The 18,295-nt window shown below is 44.7% G+C and overlaps 1 protein-coding gene across 1 annotated transcript in view; it reads left to right on the top strand.

Moving 5' to 3' along the window:
* PCDH17 (protocadherin 17) overlaps positions 1-18,295 on the top strand; it is a 207,046-nt gene that overhangs the window by 81,227 nt on the left and 107,524 nt on the right. Inside the window, exons 2-3 of the mRNA XM_066621360.1 lie at positions 3,269-3,327; positions 3,490-3,662. Of these exons, the coding sequence (XP_066477457.1) occupies positions 3,269-3,327; positions 3,490-3,662 (232 nt within the window). The remainder of the gene's footprint in view (positions 1-3,268; positions 3,328-3,489; positions 3,663-18,295) is intronic.

Raw genomic sequence — 18,295 nt, 5'->3', positions numbered from 1 at the left:
GTAATTTACCTATAACGATTGAAATAACCTTAAACATTAAAACAGCCTTAAAAATAATAATAAAACACAAACTAGTAGCATTAAGAAAGGGCAGAGCCCATAAAATCCTAATAGCATGAAAATGAAAGACCTAGATAGATTAAAACAAAAAACAAAACTCTGAACTAACCTAAAAAGAAACATTGTTTGGCGTCTCCAGAAAGCCTCTAAGGAGCGAGTAGTTCATAAACTACACATAAACTAGTTCATAAACTACTGGAAGTTTCATAAGGTTGGAGCCACTACTGAAAAGGCCCTGTTTCTTTCTGCTACCCTCCCACTTTCTAGGTGACTACGAATCCTTCCATAGGCAGTTAGTATCCTTCCTCCTAACATTTCATCTTCTATGGGCAGGAGCGCTTTTTTAATACTGGATTCATATGACTTCAGATGAGGGAATGTAAAAAGCGTACAGTCTTCAAACACTAAAAAAAATTGTTTTCCTTATATAAACTAGGCCTGGACTAGGGCCTTGCTAAGTAGGTCTGCCACATTTCCAAGGGGACGTTCAAATGAATGAGTGAATGAATGAGAGCTCAATCCTGTGCTTGGTGATGCCGCCGAGCACTATCGCAAACATGCCTTACGGCACATTTGCGAGCCTCTCTGCTGGGCTCCCACCCATGCTAGCCCAGCGCCGGCTGTCTCCAGGACTGCCAAGCACGGTAAGCAGGTACGGGGGGGGGGGAGGAGGCGTTCCAGAGGGGGGCGAGGCCGGCAGAGGGCAGAGAGAGGGTGGGGGGAGGCGTGATGCGGAGGCGTGACGCAGGGAGGGGGTGGACTGGAGGTGTGCCGGCGGGAGAGAGAGAGGCAGGTCTGCAGAGCTTTGCTCTGCAGGATCCAAAGCACTCGTGGAGGGCTTGGTGCCCTACACGAGAGCCTTTACCTTACCCCCGTAAAGTGAGTAACCCCATTGCGGGGCTGCTTCCCTTACCTGGGAGAAGGGGACGAAAGTCTTGAGGTGCAGCCCACGGTAGCCCGGGGTGCACAGGATCTGGCGGCAGCCATTCTCGGTGCAGCTGAGCCTGGGCGCCCCAGGCAGCTCAGGATTGGGCTGCCCATCGACTATTCCCTCATCACCTACAAAAACTTTTATAATTCAAGCCCAATTATCTGCATGTATTTTAATGTCTGTGGCATGATGTATAAGCTACATAACAGTTATTTGTAAGTTTACTGATTTTTTCCTGCTTATAATGAACATCTTCCTTAAATAAATAAAAATTCCCTTAAGTGCCACTTTAAGCTCCCTCCCATGCTCACAGTGGTAGTAGCTAATGAGAAATTATTTTTCCCTCTGCAATACCACTTAAGCATGCCAATGGTGATAGTGATCTGGGAAATCATAGGTGGATTGATCAGGGTGGGTTTGGGGTGGTGCGGTGGAATTTGGAAGACTGCAGGGGGTACTAGTCTCCATTGATTTTTTTTTAACTATTAATCGGTAAATTTTCTTATTCCAATTCCAAATTATAATTATTAAAATAGAAGCTGTAATGTCACAAATTCTAAAAACATTTTTCATTGGGAAGAATCTGTGGCTGCTTATAGATTACAGATTCACACTGCCACTGCAACAATGACACAAAAGGGAACTTAATCTGTCACCCACCTTCTGAACAGATGGAAGGGGGGCTGTTGAGTATGTGGGGGGGGGGCTCATATAAAGGGTAGTGCCCACAAGGCTTGAGCCTGAGAGCCTCCAGGCTGGCATTGAGGCTGCTTGCAGTCCTGCTGCAGCAGAACCTGGGGGGGGGGGGTTGTGGACAGCATGTTCAAAGAGTGAGTGGAACCACTGACTGGCCTGAGGAGAAGGGAGTAGAGAGCCAAAATCCCCAGGGCCTGGCTTCCAGGGGGCCTGAGCCATGACAAAACAACCTATACAGTCCAAAACAAATTTGGGTTCCTGAGCCTATCCAGAGCTACATTTCCACTACAGCCTTAATGCACTTTCAGTGCACTTTAATTTAGGAAGGGGGAGGGGCGCAATCAGACATCTTGCCCTGAGCTCAGTGCCAGCTCTCAGAGACCCTGGCTACTGATCTTGGTTGCAAGATTGGCAGCCCAAAACAACTTTTATAGGCCATTTTCTCTTATCTCATGAGCAAATTAACAGTGAATGTTCATTTGGGAGGGGGAAACTCATATAATGTTTTCTGTCTTCTAAGGATGAAGACTGTCATAATTTGTGGTGCAAGTACATTGAGCACGTTCACTGCTCTAAAAACATGTATGTCCTTCGGACAGCAGAACGTGTATTCAAACTTTATAAATTGTTTTATAAATGCCCCTAGTTTAATACAATCCAGTTTGCACTCATAGTACTCCCTTTGTAGGAGACTATATATATATATATATATATTGTGTGAATATATATTGTGAATATATAACCTCCCAACATCTCATACCCAGAGAATGTGTGTAACCCTGGGGCTGAGATGCTGACTCCCCTACTCCCTAATTCAGACACTCCATATCTCTCAAGGCTGTGTTATTTTTATGAATAAGTTATTCTGTGGGAAGAGAGGACCTACAATAGCAGATGCTGTGCCTGCTCTTGTCTGAGCTTATTCACGAATACCTCATACAGATTTGTTTGAACATTTGCTCATGTTGTACCATTGTTGCTGGACAGTGCTCAGGCTGCAGAGTTGTGTGGGGTGAGGAATTGCTGGGTTTGAATGTTCCCTCCCCCGGGAAAAAAAATCCTAAATATAGAAAACTCTTAAGTCAAGGTAAAACTAGCTAGAACTCTTCTTCCTGGCATCCATTTCCCCATTTGTGGAGTTTATAAATATAACAGTCGAGAAGCAGTTGTACTGCGTGATGAACTATTTGTCTAGAGAGCTTCTCAGAGTGCTGAATATGCACTAGATTATATGCAATAATAGATTGTTGTGAGCAGAAGGTGGTCAACTGAACCTGCCTTAATATAAAGCTTAAGATGAGCACACTTGTCAGCTCATTACAAAACATGCTTTCATGTTACTTGTGTAAATCTTCCTTGTTTGTTTTAGCAGGTAATTTGTGGACCAGGATCACTTAATTGTTTTGAGTACGTAATTATATGCCAGCATTTTCCAATTTAATTAAAATGTACAAATCTGAAGATTAAGGGGAAAAATTATTTTTTGAATTATTAATCATTCCTCCTCTAGGAAATCTTGTTGCTCTGCAGGAGATTTGTCCAGTGTACAACTAGATGTATTTTTTTCCTTCTCTTTCACAGACAGACAATTTTCCCGCAGAGCCCAATTACATGGGCAGCAGGCAGCAGTTTGTTCAAAGGTAAGGCCTATTAAATAACTTTCTCAGCTTCCCCATTTGCATTCTTGTCAAAATTGCTTTGCCAGAGAGTACAGTTCAAATTGGGGAAGTAAATACAACTTTAATGCATTTTTTTTTCTCTCTTTCTTTTTTGCTCTCATTCTTTCTTCATACATATATCAGTAGCTCGACATTCAAGGACCCTGAACGAGCCAGCTTGAGAGACAGCGGGCATGGGGACAGCGACCAAGCTGACAGTGATCAAGATACTAACAAAGGCTCCTGTTGCGACATGTCCGTTAGGGAGGCACTCAAGATGAAAACAACTTCAACTAAAAGCCAGCCACTTGAACAAGGTGAGTGAAGCGACCAGTGCTTGCAGAGTCTGTAGCTTAAACAATGATTAGAATCCTCTTTCTTTTTCTCCGGCAGTTTATCATGCTGGATGAGCCATTGATAATGCTGTCAGAGAAAATAGTAAATCTTCTAGCCAGCCTGTAGTAAAAGCATATATATGCTTTAATATCTAGTTTTATAGAACTATATATATATAGTTCTCTGTATGTGTGTACTTGTGTGCACAAACACTCACTATAAACTGGAAACGAACATAGTTATCTTGTCTGTTTACATTTTTTAACCCAACAATGATGTTAAAATGTAATTGTGGCATTTCTTTTTTACTGCACTCTTAGACTATGATCCAAAGAATCTCACAGCTAGTTAAAAGGGGGTTTTGAGACTTCCAAGAGTTGCATGAAGATCTGCCGTTTAAAGACAAGAGAGAAATGTCCAACAGCTCTTTGGATCCTGGTTTATACAATTATGTTTATAGGGATGTCTAGAAATGTATATCTTTTTGCCATTTTGCTTTAGTGTGTCTGGAAGAGTCAAAGTGGAGTCACATGGCTAAAATACTGGTTTAATTATCACAGGTGCCATCCCCACAACTTGGGTGGGATATCACTTGCTTAAATGTTTCATCCACAGTAAGAGTCGTGATCTACAGATGACTGTGTGCTAGATGTAGTTGCTGTATAGAAGAAATATGAGATGATCCACAGTGTGATTATGGATTTCCATTTTTAATTATATAGAATGGGCAAGATAAGCAACTGGCATAAAAAAGAACCTCCATAAAGGGTCATGTTATGGTTTTTGTTCCCAAGATTTATATTATTGTTGAGAAAAAGATAAAGGCTGCTGCCCCAACTACATTAATTTGTAAGTGACACCTGTTGAAATTAATAGTTCAGAGTCATCAGGATTACAATCAAAGGGTGATACTGAGCACAATCCACCAGGTACTGTGTCGTTTCCAGTCTTTTTTTCAGTGCATTCTGATTGGGAGCTCATTGCAGTGTTTAAAAAATTGCACCTTTGAAGACACTTTCCTCATTGACTTATCTGCTAATGAACTCTAAAATAACTATGTGGGCTCTGGTGTCCGTCCCCAGATGTAGGGTGCTCTTGCAGCAGGACATGACCCATATGTCAGCAGGGTAATGGTCTCATTGCCCTTTACAGAACCTAGAAGGGACCACTGTCAGCTCCACCATTGATGGTGATCCAGGCAGGTTTAGGACAGGGAAGGAAGTTTAAATGGAGGGGAAAAGGCAGGCAGGGAGGGGGGGGGAGGCAAAATACAAAGGATGGAGGAAAAAGATGAGAGAGAACAGGTGACAAGGAAGAGAATCTAAACAAGATCCCAAAGAGGAGAGGAATGACAGTGAAGGAGACTGGGAAGGGGAAGGAGAGAAGAAAGACCCCAGGAAGTGAATGGGAAGAATGAAAGAAAGGAGGAGAGATGGGAAGGCAGTAGAGCAGCTGGGAGTAAAGAGATAACTGGATAATTGGGATTTCTTGAAGCTGGGCTTTCTTGACCCTTTTGATAGGAGAATTGGAGTATAAGTCCTAAAGGCATAGGCCTGAGGAAGAAGCCACATGCTCCCCACACCTTAGTGCCAAGTGAATCCTATGGGCTTTTTGGACCAGCAACCTCCTCTTGTAAAGTTCAACATCTGAGTGATAGGAATCATATTTCTGAGCAGATCTGTTGTTGAGAGATGGTTAGGTACCTCTGGAAAGGTGGAAGGGAATGTCCTCCTTCATGGACTGACCTAGTAAATTACCTGAGCAATACCTTCCCCAACTTCTCTGTGGTTCTTTGCTCCTTTCTTTACAGGGTTGGCCCGTCAATGTGGCCAACTGAAGTGGTCACCTCAGGCAACAGATTGGTGTGGGGCATCTATTTCTGTCCTCCTATTCACATCCACTACTCATCCTTCTCCTTTCACTTCCTGGATTAGAATGGAAGAGGGAGACAGAGAGAAAGAGGAAATATGAAGGGAATGAGAGTACTGAGCTGGAACATCGGCATGCAGGAGGAGCAGAGGCTGGCACATCATTGGGTAAGGGGAATACCTCAAGCATCAGGAGATCTTGGGCTGGCACTGAGTACAAGCTTAGGAGCTCCTATGGAACTCAGTGGGGTGTGAATAGGATTATAGTTACAGATCACATCTTAACAGAGTAAAAGTTTCCTATGTCAACTCCTATGATGTGAACTTGTCCTGTTAGGATGACCCCAAGGGTGCAGAGGCCTCAACAGACTGCAACAAAACTCTGCTACAGTATTTTGCAGAAGACTGGCGCTTTTTCTAGGATTCATACACAGGTTATGTAGAACATTAGGCAAGCCCTTTAGACTTAACTGTTGCCCCTGTGAATGAAGACTGTGAATTCCAAATGAAGAACGGGCTCTCTGATGCAGCGTGCAGTACCACATTGTAGAGGAAGATCAGCATTGCTGGGTAAGTTCTCTTTCAGGGAAACTTCACTATTCCTAATCTATTGAGAAATCCCTAATAAGTTTCCATGGAAGCCCAAGAAGCTCTGAAACACAATTTGAAAAAAAGACTATTGTATAAATATGGAAAGGCAGCCCAGACACAGTACATGGTGGATTACACCCATAATTTGACTAATTGTTCCATTTAACTCTTATAAAATAGTTACCAAAAAGCGCCTGTGATACTATTGAAATGATTTACAGTCGAATTTTGAAATTGTCTGTCCCCAATTTTATTTATTTTTATTTTAAGAAGTTTATACCCTGCCTTTCCCATGCCCAAGCAAATATCCAAAGTGGCTTACAAAGCTTTATAGTCAAGTACTGAGTATCAGTTGGCTCATGTTTCAAGAAGACAACCAGCCTGTCCCTTCAAAGCATGTGTCTGCTTGGTTATGTCCTTTTGTTAACTGCAAGTGGTATTTACTTCAAAAGAAACTCACCACTTCCTAACAGTATCAGTGAAACTGGCTACACCAGCTGCAAGTATGTTTGTGCATGTGTTTTACATTTTGCTTGTAATCTCTCAGGACAGCAAAGACAGACCCAACTGAATTACTTTGAATTCAGTTTCACATCTCCGTTAGTCATTTCAGCTTGTTGTGTGGAAAATGATTCACAGCACTGAGGATGTTTTAAAAATTGATTAATTAAGCCCTTCTTAATGAGAGAAGCTATATTTATAATTAAGCAGAAATACATTTTAAGCTTTCTATTAATTGGCGATTAATTAGAACTAGGCTTTTGCCTCCAGCACAGTCAGAGTAATATCACATTCATCAGCTGCAGTTCATCAGCAAATGCATGCTCAGCTTCATTTTCTTGATCATGTCAAGAATGCAGTATGATTTTTTGCTGTGTAGAATTTTCAGGATGCTGCTTTGTAATTTATTTTGTATGTGTTGGAGAGGGTGACCTCACTCATGACCTTGTTTCCCAAGTAATAAATACTAAAAAAGTAATTCCTTCCCTATCCCATCACCTCTTCACTACTCTCTGCTTATAATTGGACATTGATCTGTATAAGGACGAAGTACTAGATTTTTTTTTCTTGCAAAGAAGCCCTTTCAGCATAAATCTGTTATTTTATAATATGGAAAACACAGAATAAGATTTCCAAATGGTTCTATGGCTAGGACTGTTTAGCTCTAGAAGTGTCAGGCAAAATATCAGGAGGCATTTTGATTAGCACAATTTCCAAGAAAAGGAGATTTGTGCATTTCCAAGTTGTCACCACAATTTAGAGTGAAATTAGAAGCAGTTTTTGAAGTGTACTGTTCAGATAAATGTAGGATTTTTCAGGGCAGTTAAAAACGATTTCATCGTACATGCATATCTCACCTTTATTACTCATTAATTACATTACTTTATTATTCATTAATTACATGCATATCTCAAAGGACCTCACTGCAGGAGTTTAGCCCCACAACATCCCTGTGAGGCTAGTTTGTGAGATCATCTGACTTGCCTAACAGCCCAATCATACCTAACTCTCCATGAACTGATGCAGCCGCGTCAACACAGTGCCTTTGAATCCTGCAGGAATTTTGGCTTCTGTAGGCCTCCTCAGGGAAAGGGATCATTTGTTCCCTTTCCCTGGGATAAGCCCCTGCTAGCCCAGTGGTGGATTTGCAGACTCAATCCACCCACTCCTGCCCCATCACCTCCTCATTCCGCCCACCCACACCCCTAACCCTGCCCTGCCTCTCTTGCCATCTTACCTGTGTTGGCAGGCCTTCTCTGGTCTCCCAGTGTGCACGAGGAGGCTCCGGCCTCCTTGCTGGCAGTTCAGCAGTGCACGATTGCATGCGCTGCTGGAATGCCTTTTGTGACTGCCTTAACATAGTTTATGCTGGTGAAATGTTTGTGGCTGCCCAAGACTGTAACTTAGCCAAAGAGTTTCACAGCTGAGATTTAACCTGGGATTTCCATGGTTGAGCCCAGCACTCTCACCCCTGGCTTGCATAGCATCTTCTTCTTCCACAAATCTGTAATATGCATGGGATATAATCTAGCACGGTGATTTTCAATCTTTTTCATCTCACAGCACACTGACAAGGTACTAAAATTGTCAAGGCACATCATCGGTTTTTTGAAAATTGACAAGCTGCCAGTGGGGGGCTCACATCCCCCATTGGCCCTACAATTAAATGACCCTCCCCTGACTTCCTGCAGAACACCTGTGGACCATTCCCAGCACATCAGTGTGCCATGGCACAGTGGTTGAAAATGGCTGATCTAGCAGGACTGGGTTTTGTTCAAGTCCTACTGAAATAAACATAAGGAGTACACTAGGGCTCTTGCACAAAACGTTACAGTAGCTGAAGATATTTTTGGTTGTGTTAATTGACATTCAAATACACTGAACATCAAAATATTGCTGAGCTGGATCGTATGTCCACCATCGCTTTCTGTAGCCTTAATTATAGTAGCAAAGAGTGCCTACATTAATGCATGATGTCACCTTGGGTGACAAGTTTTACTCTTCTCTTGGGTGGAGAGATGTCAGCAAATTTCAAAACTATTTAGATTAGTTAGATTCTTTGAGCCTAGTAAAACCAGTACCATTTTGGACACCTACAGCCCAGTCCTATCCTCCACCACCAGCACCGATACAGCCACACCAAAAACATGCATGCTGCATTTTTTGGTGGTGGTTGTGGGGCAATCCAACAGCCTGCTGGAGGTAAATGAAAACATTTTACACTTACCTTCTGGTAGGTTGCCTGCTCTCCAGTGAATCACCTTAGACATACTATTTTCCTCAGACATACATACTCAGGGCCCAATCCTATCCAGTTTTCCAGTACAGCCATGCTAACTGGGCATGTGTTTTGCCAGATTCCAAGGCCAAGCTCTGCCTGGAGAATTATGCTCACTTTAAGCAAATTAGCTCCCCTTCTTTCCCCCAACAAATGACCCTGGTTCTGTCCTGCTGGACCCCACCTCCAGGGTAGCTCACCTGTTCAACCTGCAGAGGTCCTCTCTCCTGCCAGCAGCCTCCCACAGCTACAGCAGACCCTTGATCCTCAGCAGGTCTTGGGCACAGCAACCACACACCAAACTCCAGTGTCTCCAGAAGTTAGTCACAAAGTCAGTCAGAGTATCCAGGGCAAAGTCAATAAGCCAAGTCTAGTCCAATGTCAGATTCCAAAGTCAATAAGCCAAGTCAGTCTCCTCTCCAACCTGTACTCCTTCTACAACCCACAAACCCTTCCTGCCTCAGGTGTTGCTTATACCCCTGAGGACCCTATTGCCTTCAAATGGCTGCAGCTGTGCAGCACACTCTGCTGGATGCCCAGGCCTTACCCTTAAAGGGGCCACTGCTGACACCACATCTACCTCCTTGCCAGATCTTCCAGGATTCCAATACAGCATGCACTGTATCCTGTGGTGGGGAGACAGTCACAGAGGCCTCCTCAACGAATGTTCCCACTACCTCGGGGCTGCACTGCAACTGCACTGGTGCTGGAAATTTGGATAGGTTTGGGCCCTTAGTCCCCTATTTTAGTAGTGTATGTCCAAGAAGAGAAAAGAAGAATGTTGAAGATGTTGAAAAGAGGGGATAAGGTTCAACATGTGGCACTTCCATCAGATTCACCCGTCTACCACCTCCCCATCCCCTGGTCCTTCCCCTCTCCTCACCCAGAAAATGCCCCTAGACTTCCCACTCCCTCCCAACCCATGTTCCACCCCAACCACTGACATACTGGTGCCAAGAACTCCAGGGAGGCCACTGCCACATAGTTGGCACCACTAGCCATTTCTGTAGTGGCCCTGTCGCATTATATTCAATATATCATTTTGCAACACTGTAACTTGGGTTGTGCTGCCAGAATGCAAGTTCCAACAGTGCAGCTCAATGATAGGATTAGCTAATGGATGGGTCTAATTAGTCTGAAAGGGTTCCACTAAGTCTCGAAAAAGCCTTGATCACACTAGACCTTTCTAGAAGCCTCTGGGCTCTGGTGCATGTCAATGCAAGCTTTGAAAATGCAGAACTTACAACACCACAGGGTTGACCTGTGTGAAGGGTTGACCTGTGTGACCTGCAGTGAAGATGAAAAATACCAAATAAAGAGGTCTAGGCAACATTTTCTCTTGTTTATATTTGCGATCATGCAGAAAGCTCTTCAGAAGTCTGCATTTAATCAACATAGTCTGGATGAAGAATCCTATTTATCAGAAACGGCTCATTCAAGCGACTGATATTACCGCTTCCCTTCTTTAAAGAAGTGGAGTTTGGACTGAAAATGTTAGTCAAGCTTTGCTGCTCTCAGGCGGGTAGATTAGATTAATCTGAGTGTCTGTGAGGGAGGGAGGGAGAGAGAGACACAGACAGACAGGTATTTTATGAATATAATTCAAGGAGTAAGATACTTCTTATTCCAGGTCTTCCAAGAATGGGAACAAAATAAGAAAGAATCTTATAAAATTGGAAAAAAAAATTAAAAAAAAAAAAGGAAAGGCTGCCCAGGTTTCTATTGAGCTTAATCAGGAGAGCTCATTGTGTGACTGTGTACCAATAAAAATCAATTAGACTTGCCACTGAATTTTGGGAACAGGCTGTTCCTGAGTATAATCTTTTTAATTAGGTAGCTGTTTTTCCCCCCAGCTACAAGATTAGAGAATTGGGGAGTTTACTGTATATTTAGTTGTGAAGAAATATATAAAGTTACATGAGGACATATGAATTCCTTACCATATAGGAAAATAAATTAAGTGTTGGAGAGAGAAATTACAAAATATTGTAATATTGTCAAGGAAGGAAAAAAGAAAGAAACACTGTCCGAGGCTTAATAAAAATTACAGCAAAAGCAGAAAAAAATTACCCAGCTGAAATCTCTGAGTCTGACAGCCCAATCCTATCCACACTTTCCTGAGTAAGCCCCATTGACTCTAATGGGACTTACTTCTGAGTAGACATGGGCTGTTAAGCTGCAATCCTTTGCAGAGTTTCCTGGATGTAAGACTCATTGAATTCATTGAGACTTCTGAGTCAACATGCATAGGGTTGTGCTGTTTGCTACTCAAGAACATGAAAGAAAATTCATATGTTCAGAGCCACAGGTTCCGAGTCCTTTACAGCTTCAGAAGCATGGACTCTAGTGATGCTGAAACCCTAGGAGAGATAGGCAATGCCATTGTTTCCTCATTCCAATAACCATCTCTGAAAAACAAGTCACTGCTAAAATGATATTCTGAAATATGCCACACACCATTGCTGCAAACATGGAAGCATTTGCCTTTCATCTTTCTGACCCAATTAAGGACTGCTTCATAATTTACCATAGAATCAGAATAACTGATAAAAAAAATTAGCATCTATCCACTTTTGTCCCGTATTAGCCCTACATAACCTTCCTTCATAAATAGTTGAATTGCCTTATGGAGTCTCACCACATACTACCAAGGTCATTCCTGACAGAGGATTTGGGGAGAAAAACATAATAGTCCTGATTAGCGTCTAGGCAGTTTTGGAAGTCTCATTAGTCAGGATCTGCTAAAGGGTATAAATGTGTATTTTGAAGCAAAACTAAGGTTGAAGACAGTGGTTTCTTAGATTACAGTGAATTACAAAAGAGGTAGCAGTATTTTTTGGTCTGTGGGGCCCAAGCCCAACCCTGGTGGAAAGATATGTGGGACGAGGGAATGTTGATGGGGAAGATATGTAGAACCATCTCTATCTTGGCTTGGAATCTTGTGTATGTTTGCTTTAGTCCTCCTACCACTCAGCTCAACACAATCCATACTGTCATCTTAAGAACATAAGAACAGCCCCACTGGATCAGGCCATAGGCCCATCTAGTCCAGCTTCCTGTATCTCACAGCGGCCCACCAAATGCCCCAGGGAGCACACCAGATAACAAGAGACCTCATCCTGGTGCCCTCCCTTGCATCTGGCATTCTGACATAACCCATTTCTAAAATCAGGAGGTTGCGCATACACATCATGGCTTGTACCCCATAATGGATCTTGCCTCCAGAAACTTGTCCAATCCCCTTTTAAAGGCGTCCAGGCTAGACGCCATCACCACATCCTGTGGCAAGGAGTTCCACAGACCAACCACACGCTGAGTAAAGAAATATTTTCTCTTGTCTGTTCTAACTCTCCCAACACTCAATCTGAGTGGATGTCCCCTGGTTCTGGTGTTATGTGAGAGTGTAAAGATCATCTCCCAATCCACTCTGTCCATCCCCTGCATAATTTTTTATGTCTCAATCATGTCCCCCCTCAGGCGTCTCTTTTCTAGGCTGAAGAGGCCCAAACGCCATAGCCTTTCATCATAAGGAAGGTACCCCAGCCCCGTAATCATCTTAGTCGCTCTCTTTTGCACCTTTTCCATTTCCACTATGTCTTTTTTGAGATGCGGCGACCAGAACTGGACACAATACTCCAGGTGTGGCCTTACCATAGATTTGTACAACGGCATTATAATATTAGCCGTTTTGTTCTCAATACCCTTCCTAATGATCCCAAGCATAGAATTGGCCTTCTTCACTGCCGCCACACATTGGGTCGACACTTTCATCGACCTGTCCACCACCACCCCAAGATCTCTCTCCTGATCTGTCACAGACAGCTCAGAACCCATCAGCCTATATCTAAAGTTTTGATTTTTTGCCCCAATGTGCATGACTTTACACTTACTGACATTGAAGCGCATCTGCCATTTTGTTGCCCATTCTGCCTGTCTGGAGAGATCCTTCTGGAGCTCCTCACAATCACTTCTGGTCTTCACCACTTGGAGAAGTTTGGTGTCCTCTGCAAACTTAGCTCAACCCTGTCTCCAGGTCATTTATGAAGAGGTTGAAAAGCACTGGTCCCAGGACAGCTCCTTGGGGCACTTCGCTTTTCACCTCTCTCCGTTGTGAAAATTGCCCATTGACACCCACTCTCTGCTTCCTGGCCTCCAACCGGTTCTCAATCCCTGAGAGGACCTGTCCTCTAATTCCCTGACTGTGGAGTTTTTTCAGTATCCTTTGGTGAGGGACCGTGTCGAACGCCTTCTGAAAGTCCAGATATATAATGTCCACGGGTTCTCCCACATCCACATGCCTGTTGACCTTTTTAAAGAATTCTATAAGGTTTGTGAGGCAAGACTTACACTTACAGAAGCCATGCTGATTCTCCCTCAGCAAGGCCTGTTCATCTGTGTGTTTTGAGATCCTATTTTTGATGAGGCATTCCACCATCTTACCTGGTATAGATGTTAGACTGACCGGCCTATAGTTTCCCGGGTCCCTCCTCTTTCCCTTTTTAAAGATAGGCATGACATTTGCTATCCTCCAATCTTCTGGCACCGTGGCCGTTTTGAGGGACAAGTTGCATATCTTAGTCAAGAGATCTTGTATCAAGTTGCATATCTTAGTCAAGAGATCTTGAAAAGGTCAACAGGCATGTGGATGCGGGCATGTGGGCCTCTTCAGCCTAGAAAAGAGACGCTTGAGGGGGGACATGATTGAGACAGGATGTGGTGCTGGTGTCTACCCTAGATGCCTTTAAAAGGGGATTGGACAAATTTCTGGAGGAAAAATCCATTATGGGTTACAAGCCATGATGTGTATGCGCAACCTCCTGATTTTAGAAATGGTTTATGTCAGAATGCCAGATGCAGGGGAGGGCACCAGGATGAGGTCTCTTGTTATCTGGTGTGCTCCCTGGGGCATTTGGTGGGCCGCTGTGAGATACAGGAAACTGGACTAGATGGGCCTATGGCCTGATCCAGTGGGGCTGTTCTTATGTTCTTATGTTCTTATGATCTGCAACTTCATTCTTCAATTCCTTAATAACTCTTCGGTGGATGCCATCAGGGCCCGGTGACTTATTGATTTTTAATTGATCAATGAGGTCTGAAACATCTTCTCTTTTAACCTCTATCTGACTTAACTCCTCGGTCAGGAGGGGCCCTTCGGGCAGCGGTATCTGCCCAAGGTCTTCTGCCGTGAAGACAGATGCAAAGAACTCATTTAATTTCTCTGCCATCTCTAAGTCTCCTTTTATCTCCCCTTTCCCTCCCTCACCATCCTTAGGGCCAACCACTTCTCTAGGGTTAGGGTTAGGGTTTGCTTCTAACAAATATGCTTCTAACGTATTTGAAGAAGCTTTTATTATTCCTCTTAATGCTATGGTTCCTCATAGTCTCGCTTGGCCTCCCATATCACCTTCTTACATTTCTTTTGCCACAGTTTATGTTCCTTTTTATTCTTCTCATTAGGGCAAGACTTCCATTTACGGAAGGAAGCTTCCTTGCCCTTCACAGCCTCTCTAACTTGGCTCGTTAGCCATGCGAGCACCCTCCTGGATATAGTGGAACCCTTCTTTCTTTGCGGTATACCCATCTGCTGGGCCTCTATTACTGTTGTTTTAAGCAGCCTCCATGCACTCTGGAGAGATTGGACTCTTTTTACCCTCCCTTTCAACCTCCTTCCAACCAGCTTCCTCATTTGAGGGAAGTCCGCCCGTCGGAAGTCAAGGGTTTTTGTTAGAGATTTGCCCGGTATTCTTCCCCCAACGTGCACGTCAAAACGGATCGCAGCATGAATGGCTCAGTAACATTTACATCTCTAACCAGGTCCTGTGTACCGCACAATATTAAATCCAGAGTCATCTGCCCTCGGGTGGGCTCCGTGACTAGCTGCTCTAAGCCACAGTCATTTAGCACGTCAAGAAATCCGGTCTCCTTCTCATGACCAGAACACAAATTGACCCAGTCTATATGAGGATAATTGAAGTCCCCCATGATTACAACCCTGTCCCTCCTTGTCACCTCCCTGATCTGTTTCCTCATTTCAAGGTCCCCATCCGATTTCTGGTCTGGAGGACAATAGCACACCCCCAGTATTACATCGCTGCACAAGCCTGGTAATTTAACCCACATAGATTCTATGGTGGAGTCGGACCCACCTTCAATCTCTACTTTGCTGGATTCTATCCCTTCCTTAACATAAACGGCCACCAACACGTCCCTGCCTGTCCCTCCTGTAGAGTTTATAGCCCGGGATTGCGGTATCCCACTGATTCTCCGCATTCCACCAGGTTTCTGTTATGCCCACTATGTCAATGTTTTCCCTTGTCACCAGACATTCCAGTTCTCCCATCTTTGCTCGGAGACTGTGAGCATTTGCACAAAAGCATTTGTACACAGAATGCCCCAGGATGGCCTGCTTATTCGCTCCTTTGTCCCCGCATCCTCTCATTGTGCCAAACCGTCTATCACATCCCATCACGCTACCTTTCCCAATTTCTTCTCCTACTCTGCCTTTGTCTTGTTGTTCTCTAACCTCCCCATCCTCATCCCATAGGGATGAGGAGTCCCGAACCGGATGCCCCTCGGCTCCTGTCGGCCTTCCCCCAGGGATCAGTTTAAAAGCTGCTCTGCCACCTTTTTAATGTTATGCGCCAGCAGTCTGGTTCCATTCTGGTTCAAGTGAAGCCCATCCCTCTTGTACAGGCCCCGCTTGTCCCAAAACGTTCCCCAGTGCCTAACGAATCTAAACCCCTCCTCCCTACACCACCGTCTCATCCACGCATTGAGACCCCTGATCTCCGCCTGCCTAGCTGGCCCTGCGCGTGGAACAGGTAGCACTTCAGAGAACGCTACCTTTGAGGTCCTGGCTTTCAGCTTCCTGCCTAAAAGCCTAAATTTGGCCTCCAGGACCTCCCAGCTACACTTGCCCACGCCGTTGGTGCCGACATGGACCACAACTGCTACCTCTCCCCCAGCACTGTCTTCCAGCCTGTCTAGACGAGAAGTGATGTCCGCCACCTTGCAGGCAAGTCACCATGCGGTCCTCACATCCGTCGCAAACCCCCCTCTCTATGTTTCTAATAATTGAATTCCCCACTACAAGAAGCCCCTGACCCCCCTCCCGCCGAGGAGTATCCTGGGTGTGTTCGGATACGGGCCCATCCCCTGGGGAAGGGGTCCCCCCCAGGGAATTGTTTCCCTCCTCTCCAGGATGACGTCCTCCAGCCCCGAGACTTCCCACCCGGGCCGCTGAGGAGCTGCATACCTGAGGTTGGGACGAAGCCTGATCGTCCCCGGAAGTCTCCCCACGGTCCTTCTCTGCCTGCCTGCGCTTCTCCAGGTCACCCACCAAGGCTTCAAGGAAGCGGATGCGTTCCCTGAGACACTGGAGCTCCTTGCACCGAGGACACACCCATGACTTATGCCCCAGGGGCATATAATCATACATGTAGCACTCAATGCAGAACACTAGATAGCCCCCATCCTGCTGCTGGCTGTCTGACTGCATAGCTTTGTTGTTGTTGTTGTTTTATTTAGGGGTACTTTTAAAGTACCCCCTTGTCTTACTTGACAAGGCTTGGTTGAAAGAGAAGGAATAATGAAGAAGAAAGTCAGAGAATATCTGCTGTTCAGGAAACGTTGCTTAAAAAGAGAAACCCACAGATAGCAATATTTGTGCTATGCTAGCCTCCTCAGGAATAGTAAACAAAGGAAGGAGAATAAAAAATGAGCGTGCTTTGATAAATCTTGGCAGGTGGCCTAAAGGAGAAAGAGCTTTTGGAAAAGAAAACATAATCATTGGGACAGAAAGCCTTGTGCAATAAGCAAGCATGTCCCCTTTAAGTTATCTTTGCTCTCCCTTTCTGTATGGAGTTGCTACCTACTCTTTCTGCAAAAATGTCTAGCTGTCTCATAAGCTTATTTCTGCTCTCTGATTCACTGGCCTTGCTAAGCAGCCTCTTCCATATGTTTTAAGGAAAATTGTTCAGCTTGACATTTTGTTTGTTCTTCATTTTGAGTCTGAATCCATAAAAAGAAGTCTTGAAAATAATCAAGACTTCTTTTTTCTTGAAAATAATGTTGAAAGTCTCGAAAATAATCAGGCCCTGCTAATATGTTTAAAGAACTCTGATCTCTGAATAAACCTTTTACCAGGTTTGGGCATTGTGTGTTGCTGTTGTTCACTAGGAATCGCCTTCAACTTGCAAAAGTGGGAAGAGATGCAAAAAAAGGGGCAAGGCTGTAGATGTCCTATCTACATCCACCAAGGGTGGATCCAGGGGCAGGGCCATGGGGGTGGAGCCCCCCCCCAAGCTGTCCTGACAATGGGGAAGGGCAGTGGCAGAGGGTAAGGGTGGATCCAGGTTTTGTTTTTGTTTTTAAATTAAATTGTCAGCCCAGCACTTCTTTCAGGCCTTTTCTATGAGCCACCTATTGTTGGGGGGGGGGCGGCGGAGTGGCTGCCCCTCTGCCCTTAGCTATGACCTCCTGCTCTGTCTGGCTGCTCCTCCTTTGCACTCCTGTACGTACTTACCTGTGAGTAAGACCCATTGGACACAATTGGACTTACTTCTGAGTAGACTGCTTGGTGATCTAGGCTCTTTGCCATTCCTTTGTTTTCAAGCTCTGTGGCAGGAGCTACCCTCCTTCTGGAGCCTCAAGCTCCCCCATCAGCCAATATTTTTTTAAAACAGCATAGTTAATTTGCAACGTCCTGGTGCAGAGAGAGATGTCCCTGCACTGAGCATGTCTACTCAGAAGTAAGCCCCAGTGCGTACAGGAGTGCAGCCTAAAAGTCAACTCCTTCTGCTAAGAGCATTGTCCTCCCTCCCACAGGCTGCAAACAGGGGGAGCATTAGCTAACTGGAAAGGAGCCTGCCCTAGCAGAGGCTTTTGAGAAGGAGAAGGGTCCCTAGTGCAGTGGAAATGGACGACTGTAGCCTTTCTGTGGCCAAAACGGAGTCCTGATGCTCTTTAGGATGGAGATACAGGCTTCCATCCTCTCCACACTTTCCTGGGAGTAAGCCCCATAGACTATAATGGGACTTACACCTGAGTAGACATGCCTAGGATTAGACTCAGCTCCAGTCCTGTGCACACTTTCCTGGGAGTAAGCCCCATAGACTATAATGGATCTTACTTCTGAGTAGGCATGCCTAGGTTTGGGCTCGGAGGCTGCAGTCCTGTGCACACTTTCCTAGGAGCCCCATAACTGTAAGCCCCATAGACTGTAATGGGACTTACTTCTGAGTATGCCTGCAGAGGATTGGGCTCTCTTAGGCTGCAATCGTGTCCACACTTAACTGGGAGCAAGCCCTGTAGTCGCTATAATGGGACTTACTTCTGGGTAGACATACCAAGGATTGGGTTCTCTGAAACTGTAAAG

The sequence above is a fragment of the Tiliqua scincoides genome, chromosome 3 (genome assembly GCF_035046505.1).
Source record: "Tiliqua scincoides isolate rTilSci1 chromosome 3, rTilSci1.hap2, whole genome shotgun sequence".
Taxonomy (NCBI): Eukaryota; Metazoa; Chordata; class Lepidosauria; order Squamata; family Scincidae; genus Tiliqua; species Tiliqua scincoides.
This window is presented reverse-complemented; position numbering and strand designations above follow the sequence as displayed.